The 12,637-nt window shown below is 35.5% G+C and overlaps 1 protein-coding gene across 14 annotated transcripts in view; it reads left to right on the forward strand.

Moving 5' to 3' along the window:
- The window catches only part of CLASP1 (cytoplasmic linker associated protein 1), a 355,336-nt gene that overhangs the window by 32,350 nt on the left and 310,349 nt on the right, over positions 1-12,637 (forward strand). For all 14 annotated transcript variants that reach the window (XM_056793731.1, XM_056793732.1, XM_056793738.1 and 11 more), the window contains one exon: positions 5,576-6,060. In XM_056793731.1, the coding sequence (XP_056649709.1) occupies positions 5,866-6,060 (195 nt within the window). In that variant the 5' untranslated portion in view covers positions 5,576-5,865. The remainder of the gene's footprint in view (positions 1-5,575; positions 6,061-12,637) is intronic.

Genomic DNA, 12,637 nt, shown 5'->3' on the forward strand with positions numbered 1-12,637 from the left:
TTTCCCACTATACCTGATATTAGGATATAATACCTCTGGCCACTGGTATATTCTAGGTAGTTAGTATGTTCTCCCATATACTCTTAGAACAGATACTGGTTCTAGAAAATTATTCTACAATATTGAAATTTTACAACTTTGATCCCCAGAAACTCAGTCCTCTTGTTTTGTTGTTCAATTGTGCTTAAAGAGAGAATTAATATCTATATCTTTTCCTAGATCTTTATTTGTCTGTTGATTTCCCACAGTCCTTAATTGAATATTGGGCAACAACAAATTTTTTTTGTGTGTGTAATGGTAGTTTTCCTTCTTAATTCTCCTTATTTAATGGCTGAGCTCATTTTTACTTCCTCTTCATTCACGTGGAGGGTTTGTTCGTTGATGGTTTTGTCTTTAGAAGGCCTTGTCTCTGAAGTGAAGCTGATTTAGGACATCACTGCTCTGTCATTTGGAAAAATCAGGAAGGTTTTTTTTTTTGGAGGGGGGTTAGTGGGGAGAGGTAATTTTTTTTTTCCAATTCCAGATGAGATCTTATTTCTTTTAGGAGAAAAAAAAGGTACCAGGTCTAAGATACTCTGAAATCCTGCTGTTGATGAAGGAATTTTTAGCTATTAGGAATCCATAATTTCTATTTTCTTTCTTTACTAAATAGCCTATATTGTTTTTTCCTTTTTCAATAGACTAGAACAGTGGTTTTCAGACTTTTTGGACCTCAAACCCTTTTACATTCTTAAAAATGATTGCCTCCATAGAACTTTTATGTGGAGTTTCTATTGATTTTCTTGAGTTATCATTTATTTTTATTTTTATAAATACATATAACAAATAACTATATTAGAAAGTAAAACATCTTAATAGTGTTATGAAAATAAATTTGACTTCATGGAAGCCCTGAATGAGTCATTGATCTTCAGGGATCTACTCTTTGAAAACCACTGGGCTAGACAGAATTGCCATTACTGTGTGGCCTAAACTACATACAATTAATTTATTTAATGAAAGGAGAATGTTTGCTAATGTTCATAGCACCCTTTTATTTGGGATTATGGCTAGATCATTTCCTTTATCTGTAAAATGAAGAGCTTGGACTAAATGAGGTTCATTCCTACTAGAAGATTCTATGATTGCCTTATTCTAAGCATGAATTGGAAGCTGCTTGCTTGTAGGAAAAATGACATATATAAAAAAAGAGTTAATAAAAGGCAGAATGTGATTGTTGTTAGGTAAGCCATAAAGGCCATGAGGATTATGAATTGGCAAACGAATCTTACTGCTATTCTTTTATGTGCTTGCTTTCATTCTATTTTTTTTTCCACTAGACTTCTCAATTAAGGAAATGCCTAGGTAATAAGAATTCTTGAGAGTTCATGAAGGCTTTTTGTAAAGTCTGCCCCATAGTGCTTTAGTAATAACAATATTTTGCATTTAGCATTTTCACATAATTTTTTTTATCCTAGCAATGGACCTTTAATGTAGACAGGGTAGGTATATTCTCTGTTTATAGGTGACAAAACCAAGGTTGAGAAGGATTATGTAGTTAGGCTAAAATTACATAGTTAAGTGATAGAACTTCAATTTAGAAAATAGTCTCTTGTCCTTTTGTCTCCCCCTCTCCCCTCCAACTCTGCCCCTACATTATTTACTAGTTATTGGTTAACTTTTACTGGTCTGCAAGTGTATTTTCCTTCATTAAAAACAAAAACAAAAACAAAACAGTAGTTAGGTGGCACAATGGATAGAGTGCCCAGCCTGGAATCTGGAGGTCCTGGGTTCAAATATAGCCACAGACTTCCTTGCTGTGTAAGGTTGGGCAAGTCACTTAACCTTTTTGCCTAGCCCTTGCCCTTCTCTCTCAGAATTGTTACTAAGACAGAAAGTAAAGATTATTTAAAAAAAAAATCAACTCCACAGGTTCAAAATAGGGGAGGTGATGTCAGATGGAAGAGAACTTGAGGTTTTAGTGCACTAGAAGTTGGATATCCATCAGTAATGCAATATGACAGCCAAAAGAGTGACTAAAATCTTAAGTGTCAAGAGAATCATATAGTGTACATGACTAGAAAGGCAATAATTTCTTCATCTTCTGCCTTTCTCAGATCATATCTAGAGTGTTGTGTTCAGTTCTAGCTACCATTTTTAATTTAAAGGAAGATCCAGAGGAAGGTAACCAGAATGATGGTGTGCCTGAGAATCAGGTAGGATTGGTTGAAAGAGATAGGAATGTTTAACCTGGAAAAGAGAGAACTTGAGAGAAGAGATGGCAGCTGACATTCCTCTTGAAAGAGAGATTTCGTTTATTCTTCACCTCTACCTCAATGAATTCCCAGTTTATTTCAAAACTAAGCTCATGTGCCACATACTAATACACATAATAGAAGGCCTTTCATGGGCTCTGCATGTCTCCCTTTTTTCCTAACTACTAGGTCTTTCTTTTACAAATTAACTTATATTTATTTCCCATATCCTTGTGTGTGCTTGTGCATGTATGCCCATGCTATATCTGCCAGTGTTGTCTTCTTAAATGTAAGCTCCTTCAGGGAAGGAATGGTTTTACTTTTTTCTTTGTATCCTTAACTTATAGCATAATGTCAGGCACATAAGGGATACATAACAAACACCTGTTGTTTAGATAATTAGACTTATTTTATTTTGCCCCAGAGGGAGGAACTAGAAGTAATAGGTGGAAGTAATAGGAGAGGATGTGAAAGAAAAACTTCCTAGTGGTTTGAGTTAGTCAGTTATGGAATAGACTGCTTTGGGAGATAGACAGTGATTCTCCTCTCAGTTATGTGGTCTTCAAGCAAAGTCTGGATGTTTTATTCGGTATAATATAGAAAGAATTCTTATTTGGGAATGGCTTAGACTACATAGCTTTTAGCCCCTTTTTGAATCTGAGATTCTGTAATTAGTATTTGCCAGAGGATCTTGTAGAAAAGGACTATTGTAGTGAATCCTCTCATAATACAGATAATTATCCATCCATTTTTCTTTTGTTTCCCAAGTTCAGATTTTTTCTTTTTTGGACTGGATCTATGCTATTCATCACTATAGAGCTTGTCTGATAAGGAAATTTCCTTGATCAGTACAGATCAGGATTTGCTCTGCTAATTATTTTATAGTAGAGATTTTCTTTTAGTACTGGAGAGAGTTAGGTGATTTAAATGATGACACCTGAGAAGATGAACTTGATCTCGGGTCTTCCTGCTTCCAAGGTTGCCTTTCTTATAGATATATATTAATAATTTATGCACACACATAATAGAGATTTCAGAAAGTGGCAGAGAGAGGATGGGGTGTAGCAGTACACCGGTAGTATGAGTAACATTCCCTCACTGTGAAGGGGGGAAGGATAAGTATTTGATGTTAGACTTCAGTAGAATGATGGTGGAAAGAATTGAATACACCGATATTTCTGAAGTGAGAAGAATTATAACTAAAAGCAAGAAGATAATAGTAGTTGTAACTTACTGTGAAAGATTGTTCAGCTAGTTAGCTAGTCAGTCTATTAAGAAAATTCATCCAACCAATTTTGGAAATTTTCTTCTCATTTTCATATTCTCCCACCAAATCACAATTTAAATATTTAAATTACTTCCTAACTTGTGTTCTGAATTAGAATAATTGCATCCCAAATAGCCATAGGTTAGAGATACTGTGTGAGGGTTGTAAACTTCTTTAATGTTAAAAAAAAGTTCCTCATATTCAAAGATTGGTAAGCAGTAGTGTCAGGCTTAAATAGAAAGTATACATAAGAATCCTTTTGGGTTTTGACTTTTTTTTTTTTAAACCTTACCTTCAGTCTTAGAATCAATACTGTGTGTTGGTTCCAAGGCAGAAGAGTGGTAAGGGCTAGTGTAAGGAAAAAAAAAAGAGGTTAATTACATTAAAAAGTTAGACTGGATTATTTAAGAATAGAGTTACTAGGAATTTATATTAATTCCAAAGAGATTTATTTACAGTTTATTTACAAAATATAGAGAGAGTGAAGTAAGAAAATTAGAGAGAGGATAGGGTAAGATATCTTTCCTAAGCACTAAGTAATTTACTCCCAGCCCCTGGCTCAACCCAGGCAGGGAGAGTTAGTTTCAGCCTGCCTGGGCTGGGGAAGTCTCTCTCCAGAGGCAGGTCTCTCCTGAGGCTAGTTTCTTCAGGAATTATCCAAGAAAGGAATTAGCCTTTTCACTCACCATGTGTCAGTCCAAAAGGAAAAGATTTAAGAACAGCCTCACCAGGAACAGGGTCTCAGGTCCAGTCACCAGATTCTTCTCCAGTTTCAACTCAAACTCAGAAGTCCAAGTAAAAAAACTCATTTAGGAAGTTGTAACTCCCTTTTCAAGACACTTTCTTTTGCATCATTTTCTGTGCCTTCCCCTAATTTTATGTCTACTAATCACAGTTGAAGCTTTGCTTTAGGACTACCCAGGGGCAGTCAGTTTAATTCTGATTCTTCACCTACTATTGCATATGTGGGTCACAGACCTCCCCTACTCAAGTGTGAATGGGGTGTTTATACATTTGGTGATTAAATCTAAAAATGGGCAGGGGAGTTAAATTTAATTTTCACAATCAGGGGAGAGTTAATTTCAATTTCACAAAAAGTTAAATTTAATCTTCACTCTAGGCAATGGGAGTTAAATGACTTGTCCAAGGTCACACAGCTGGGAAGTGTCTGAAGTCAGATTTGAACCTAGGACCTCTTGTCTCTAAGCCTGTCTCTTAATACACTGAGCCACTCAACTGTCCCCTGCATATTGACTTTTTAAAATATATATTTTTTATTGTATTATTTATTTTGTTAGATATTTCCCTATTACAATTTAATCCAGTTTGTTCTACACATCAGTGTTTGATCCTTCTGTCCTACTCTGTAAGATGTTTCTCCTAATGGCATAATAATTCATCAAACAAAAGTAGTGCTGTTTTTAGTTTTGCATATTATGATAGTCTTGGGTGGTAGCCTACTAGAGAGATAAGCAGACATTGAAACCAAATTTTTTCTTACTTTGAGTCTGGGTGGCTTGTACACCAGCACTGGGAAGACTACAATTAGAAGGCAAGTCCCACGTGGCAGACTTAAGTTAATGGGGGTCAGATTAGCAAAATGTGTCAAATATTGATATGGGAGGTGCCCCTGTTTCCAGTTCTCTGGTTATTTCAAAGAATGAACTCAAACTAGTGAACTACTGTACTCAAAATGAGTCAGACAGACTGATGTAAGATGTTTTGTTGATAAATTAAGACTCATGCTTGGAATCAATATGCTAAAACCATGGGAAAAGGCCACTTTTGTGCCTACTGTATTTTTATGCAGTAAAATTCACAAAATCATGCATTGATTATGGAACTTTTTTTTTAATGGATTATGGAACCTCTCTTTTTTGGGTATCAATGTACATTCTGATAAAAGTAATAATTAAGCTGTTCAGATCTGGTTGCCAAATGTTAATGTTTCCCACTCTACACATAATTATAACCCACTCTGCAATATGGTTTACTTTGTCCTTGATTTTGATGTTTTATAACATTTATGTCTGTTTAATCTCTACTGATTTTTCCTCTTTTTCTTATTTTTCAGAATGGACTGCTGAATTATGAAGTATTCTAGAGCCAATAGCATAGCGTTGCTGTGCTACTCAATACTTTATCGCCTGCTAGTTATTTAAATTGGACTTTTAATATCCTCCCAGCTGCTCTTGAGACACACATGGTGCATTGTTGCCATTCCCCGGATTGCATCTCTGAAACCAAGGCCCTCAGTAATCTTTGTCAAACAAAGAGGCAGCCTCCAGGAAGCCTTCCTAGTAAGGAGATTCAGCCAGACTGCCCTCTAGCTTTCTTTGGCCTGTGCTGTATTTGAATTCCACCATGGAGTACCGAATGGAATCTTGCTTGGCACAGGTGTTGCAGAAAGATGTGGGGAAGCGACTACAAGTTGGCCAAGAACTAATAGACTATTTCTCAGACAAGCAGAAGTCTGCTGATCTGGAGCATGATCAGACCATGTTAGATAAGCTTGTGGACGGACTTGCCACTTCTTGGGTAAACTCTAGTAATTATAAGGTAAGCCCTGCTTAAGAAGACTTTTATACAGTGGTTGGATTAAGTTATTTCACTTCCACAATCTCTACATTTAAAAAAGTATATGTAAGAAATAGTGTGGTTTCTTTGATACCAATAAAATATTATACCCAGTGATTTGTGGCTTTGGGATGTTTGGTACCAGAAGAGATGGATAATTCCCTTTCTTTGGGTTTGTTAAGAAATATATAATTCTTGTCCAGCATATCTTTTTGAGGAAGCTATATAAACAGAAAAGAGATATGTATCAGAAAGTTTACAAGCATTTGTAGCCCTAAAGTTATAATACTTGTAGCTTGGGAGTGATGAATGTAGGGTCATGGAGAATATGTGACTTGAGTGAATGGTCCTTTATGAATGGCAAATAGTCTCTGTTGATAGCCTCTGGGGGATGGGATTGGTAATAGGATATTCAGCTTTTCACCTTAAAGTCTCTGGTTAGAAGCCAGCCCAGGTCCCTGGCCAGGAATGGCATTGATTGCCAAGAACTCTTTTGTGACCTATGTGTAATGGACTGGCTGATACATTGAAAGTGCTGGAAAGACAGATGCCACATGGTATCCTTGGGGAGAATGATAGCAGGGCAGGTTCCATGATTGAACTGCCTAGGAAAGTGAACCATCTCTTTATTTCAAATAATGAGAGTAATATGATTTGTATTTACTGTGTTTTGATATGTCAAGGGGTAATATGTTAAGGCAGGATGGAAACCTGCTAAAGCTGACACAGCTCCTGCTTTATTTATGAAGGAGCCTAATAGAAGGTTAAGCTCTTGTATTTTCTGTTATAATTCTCTCTCATTCTTGGCTTTTGATCATTCATTTGGTTACTTCAGAATCAATTCTCCATTGCCCCTTTCTCCTCCAAATTCATTGTACTTCTAAATGTCATATAGAAATTGGTCATCTGGATGTTATAAATGAACCATGATGTCTGCACTTTGATTTGGGCTCATTGTAAAAAGCAAGGGCAGACATCCTGAATTTTGACTCTTTGCACTGAATTTGACATATGATTCCTGATTTTATCTCATTTGGTTATCAAAATTTAAATAAGATTTAGATTTTTTTATGCCCAAGTTAGTTTTAAACCCTAACCTTCCATCTTGGAATCAATACTGTGTATTGGTTCCAAGGCAGAAAAGTGATAAGGGCTAGGAAATGGGGGTTAAGTGACTTGCCCAGGGTCACACAGCTGGGAAGTGTCTGAGTTCAGATTTGAACCCAGAACAGCCTGACTCTCAATCCACTGAGCTACCCAGCTGCCCCTGAAATAATATTTATAAAGAACTTAGCATAGCATCTGCACATAAAAGGTACTATATAAATGTTACTGTTGTTACTGTTATTATTAATTCTTTCTCATATGTGAAGTTTCCCTAGACCTGATTTCTTTATTACTCGATTCCCTATCTTTTGTGACATTGTTTGACATGTGTTAGTCTTGCCTCCATATGGAGCTTTTGAAAGGTGGGACCAAAACTCATGCTGCTTCTGATCTTGGACATGGGTTAAAATATAGTAGGTACTCAACAAATCTTTCTTGACTAGTTTATTATGGCCTTGAAGCTAATCTTATTTAGATAAAAGAATGTGCAATTTTGTAAATTTAAAATAAAAAGAATTGTGTTTTTCTGAACTTGGAATGTATTCTAACATAAATATTCATTTGACATGTTTTGTCAACTGTGGTTTGAAAAGAAATGATTTCTATTTTTTAGAATAGCTTTTGAAAAAAAATTCCTTTGACTGTGCTTCTTTTTTTTTCTTTTTCTCTTTAAGGCTTAAAAGTAAATAGGAAGAAGAGAAGGGAGAAAACAATTCTATTCTTTGAAAAATAGCACTTGTATGCTGTGCTTCGTGTTTTTAAAACAGAATGTAAATGAATACCATTTTTATGATGCATTTGGCTGGGGCTTAAAAATCATTTTGCATCGACTACAAATGCTGCTTTATATCATAGGCAAATTCCCATTTGGTATTAACTGTATTTTGTGTAGTTGTCTATGAGGAGACTCCCTGCTGAATGAACAGAGCAGGAAGTTATTAAAAAAAAAAAGATGAATGAGGCTTTCCACACAGAGGAACAGTGGCATTGATAATCCAAAAGGCATTTTGGGGGCATTGGGAGAGAGACTGCATTTATATAGTATTCTTTTCTTCATATTCCCTTCTTGACTATTCTGCTTAGGCTAATGATATTAAAACTTAATTTGCTCACTGCTTAGTTAGGAAAGCTGTGACTTGCCCCTGAGTTACAGAGGTAGTAAGTGACAGAGGCAGAATTTGAACACAGATCCTCTGACTTCTCAGTTTCTGCTTTTGTAAAATGAGGAAGTTGGAAACCTTCTTTCCAGTTCTAAATCTATGCTCTTTTGATCCAGGAATCCTTCTGCTGAATCACACTGCCCTTACAGAAAATATATTTTGCCGTCATTATAGAATCATATTTTCCTGTTATTGCATGATAGAGTATTTTTATTTCCTTTACACTGCTCTGGTCATTATGTAAATTGTTCTTCTGTTTCTGTTCCTGTTACTTGCATTAAGAAACTTAGGAAGACAGTGAATTCTTCATTTTCATTATTTCTTATGATACAGTTGCATTATTATTATTATTATTATTGTTTTTTTAATCCCATACCTTCTAGTTTAGAATTGATAGTACATAATGGTTGCAAGGCAGTAGAGTGGTAAAGGCTAGGCAAGTGGGGTTAAGTGACTTGCCCAGAGTCACACAGCTAGGAAGTATCTGAGGCCACACTTGAATCTAGGACCTCCAGGCCAAACATGTTTCTGCATCCACTGAGCCAACTGTCCCACTAATATTTTTACTAAGATATTGCATTCATATTTTGTGATGTGTTTAATTATTTCCAGTTGAAGGGACCTACTTTGTTTCCATTTTTATTACTGTCACAAAAAAAAAAAATTTCAAATACATAGGAACTTTTCTTTCATCTTTGAACTCTTTGGAATCCAAACTCTGTACTGGTGTTGTTGGGTTGATGCAAATATGCTGTTTAGTGACTTTTTTAATGTAATTCATTTCATTTTCAGGAGGAAGGCACTGAGTCTAAATAAATATATAACAGTCCATCAAACATTTCATAGGCTACTATATAGTTAATCTTGTGTTAGGCATCGTCATCATTGGCATTCTTCAGTTTGTGCCTTACTCTTTGCTACCCCATTTGATGTTTTCTTGGCAATGATACTGGAGCTGTTTGCCATTTCCTTCTCCAGTTCATTTTACAGATGAAGAAACTTAGTCCAACAGCGTTTAGTGACTGGCCCAGGATCACATAGCCAGTAACTATTTGAGACCAGATTTCCTGACTCCAAGCCTGGTACTCTGTGTCACTTAGCCACTATAGTAGGCATTATGGGACACTAAATTAGTACATGAATTCCTTGATGTTTAGGAGGCATTTCTTGTAGACATTCCTTATGTCTTGTGTCCAGGGTGAAAGAGAGATGTGAGGGAAGACCATTGAAGTAGGTCCATGTTGAGATGTCATTGCTCTTGTTACATTGCTCTTCACTTTGGTTAGAGGTGAGGCTTGCAGGGAAAGATAGCAGGTGAAACAGGAAGGAGATTGGAATACTTAGACTAAATGGAGAGAAGCAAAAACTTTTAGGCTTCTAGACTCCTAAACCATAACAAGGGCCCATGGAAAGAAAAGAATGTTCAACACACAGCAGCCAGTCCCTCCCTCTCTTTTTCACTGAGCCTCAAGTATGATCAGGTAGGTACACTGTGGCTTACTCTTTGCAAATAATCAAAATCCAGAATCTGTTAATCAGTAGGATTTGTCTGTGTAAGAATTTGGCCTTGTCTTTAGGCGATTACATTCTAGTTAGTTAGGAGGAAACAAGATCCATATACTTGGAGCAGCAGTTAACAATGCAGCCAGTAAATATTTAAGAGCTAAATTTTATGTCACAGAGTATGCACCTTAGGAATCCAAAGGGAAGAGATTAGGATTAGAGTCATCAGAAAGGATTTTGTGAAAGAAATAGAATTGAGCTGGCCATGAAGGCAGCTAGGTTTGTGGTTAGGTAGCACAGTGGATAGGATGTAGGACTTGGATTTAAGAAGACCTGAGTCTCAATCTTGCTTGAGACACTTATTAACTTTGTGACTGGGCAGGTCACTTAACCTGTTTTGCTTCAGATTTCTCCTTCACAAAATGTGAGTAATATCTACCTCCCAGAGTTGTTGTGAGGATAAAATGAGATTATTTTAATAAAGTTTTTTGTGAGACCTTGAAGTGCTATGTAAATGTTGTGATCATGATGATGAAAAGAACTGACACAAGGAAAAAAAGTGATTGCCAGATCTTAGAGATCTTTCTTTCCTTCAGGGCATTATTTGCATACTGTGTTAGCTACCAAGAGAGTCCTTCAAAATAGAGGGTCTTCAAATTGGGGAACACTGGGCCACACATTTATGGAGGGAGAATGGGAAGGAGGATAAAGTATTTTAGGATAAGATGCTGAAAAGAAAAAAACCTCTCCATTTTCATTGATCTTTGTGACCTTGAAAGGAGAGCCAGAAAAGATTATGGAATTCAAAATGGCCATAGCTCTTTTTTCTGTATGCCTCTAATTGTTTCTGGTACTTTTGTAAAGTAGATTATTAAGGGTAACTTTGGAGTTTATAATGTAATGAAGGTTCCTATTGGGGGAAATGTGAACCATTTATGTAATTTGTAAGCACCTATAGCTTCTATCAAAGCTAAGGTTTCTGGTTTATGGGGTGGGTTAACAGGAAGTAACAATGTCTTTGTACAGCATTTTTTGAACTTTTGCTGGTTTGTGGACAGTAAAATTCAAACTATTACTTTGAAATAAGGGCGAGGGAGGTGTTGACTGTAATGACTAGCATATGTTGCCAAAGGCTTAATGATAGAGACAGAATTTAGTTGAATGGTTATTGGACAAAATTTCATTCATTTCTTTAATTTTTATTTATTAAAGTGATTTTTTTTTTATGAAAAGAATCTTCATTCTAAAGAAGATAGATCTCCCATCATGTACAGCAGAGAACTCTAATCTTTTTGTGAGGAGAAGCTACTATACATTTCCAGAATTTTGAATTGTATGGACAGGAGAAACTCTTATTCATTCCCAGAGTCCATAAGGTGAGACAGGAGGATTGGGGTGTCTTGTGAGGAAGACTGAAAGAAACCCTGAGAAGAATAAAGTCAGTGTTGCCTGAAGCCTTTGAGTAGAATAAGAGTGTGGAAGAAAGATAAGGAACATTGTAGCAACAAGCAGAGCTAGAACTTTTCCTAGGTGTGGAAATTTTCAAAATATACTGGGTAGACCTCAATTTACAGGTTGAGTTTTTTGGTTTGGCATTTCTACAAATCTATCTCTAGCCATTAACTTGGTGTAAATAAAGTACTTAGTTCCTGTTTTTCTTATATTGTATGCCTAGTGTTTAGTTTAGCACAGTACTTGACACATATAAACACTTAATTATTGCTTTTTCATTCATTCATTTTTGTAAACTGTCTGGGCACCTATACAGACAAAGTTAAAACAATGATTTAGTAATGAGAGAGAGAGAGAGAGAGAGAGAGAGAGAGAGAGAGAGAGAGAGAGAGAGAGAGAGAGTGTGTGTGTGAATCTTTCACTTCCAAATACTGCTTTTGAGGAGGCGAAAGAATGTTAACCTAAATGAAATAAAAATGATTTATTATGTGTTTGAAACTTCATTCAGAGAGCCATGAATCAGATATAGTTACAACAGTCTATTTCAGTACTTTGATAGATACATGTTTTATAGACTTGGGTTTCTAAAATAGAAAAAGAGAATTTATAATAGTTTAAGAGGACTTAAGGGAATTTATTAGAAATTATTTTGACCAATTATATGCTAACAAAACTGATAATTTAAAGGAAATTGGTGAACACTTTCAAAAAAGAAAAAGTAAACTAATGACATAATATATTTTTTTAAAAAGTAAAGAAAAGAAACTGAACAAGCCATAGAATGAACTCTTAAAAGAAAAGCTTTAGGACTTAGAAGTTAATTTTTCAGATATTCAAAGAACAATGAATTTTAATTCTGTAAAAGTTTTTGCTATACTTAAGAAGGCACCTTTTCAATTTCTTTTATACAAATACGGTCTTGAAATCTTCATTCAGGGAGAGATAAAACATAGAAAGAGAACGATAGACTAATATCCTTTTAAAAATTTAATTAATTAATTTAGAATATTTTTCCATGTTTACATGATTCGTATTCTCTCCCCTCTTCCCTCAACTGGATTTTACATGTATCATTGATCAGATTTATTTCCATATTATTAATATTCACAATAGAGTGATCCATTTAGAGTCTAAATCCTCAATTATATCCTCATTGAACCATGTGATCAAAGAAATCTTTTTTCTTCTCTGTTTCTACTCCCACAGTTCTTTCTCTGGATGTGGGTAGTAGTCTTTCTCATAAGTCCCTCAGAATTGTCCTTTATCATTGCATTTCTTCTAGTAGAGAAGTCCATTACATTAGATTGTGCCACAGTGTATCAATCTCTGTGTACAAT

This window comes from Monodelphis domestica, chromosome 4, assembly GCF_027887165.1.
Source record: "Monodelphis domestica isolate mMonDom1 chromosome 4, mMonDom1.pri, whole genome shotgun sequence".
Taxonomy (NCBI): Eukaryota; Metazoa; Chordata; class Mammalia; order Didelphimorphia; family Didelphidae; genus Monodelphis; species Monodelphis domestica.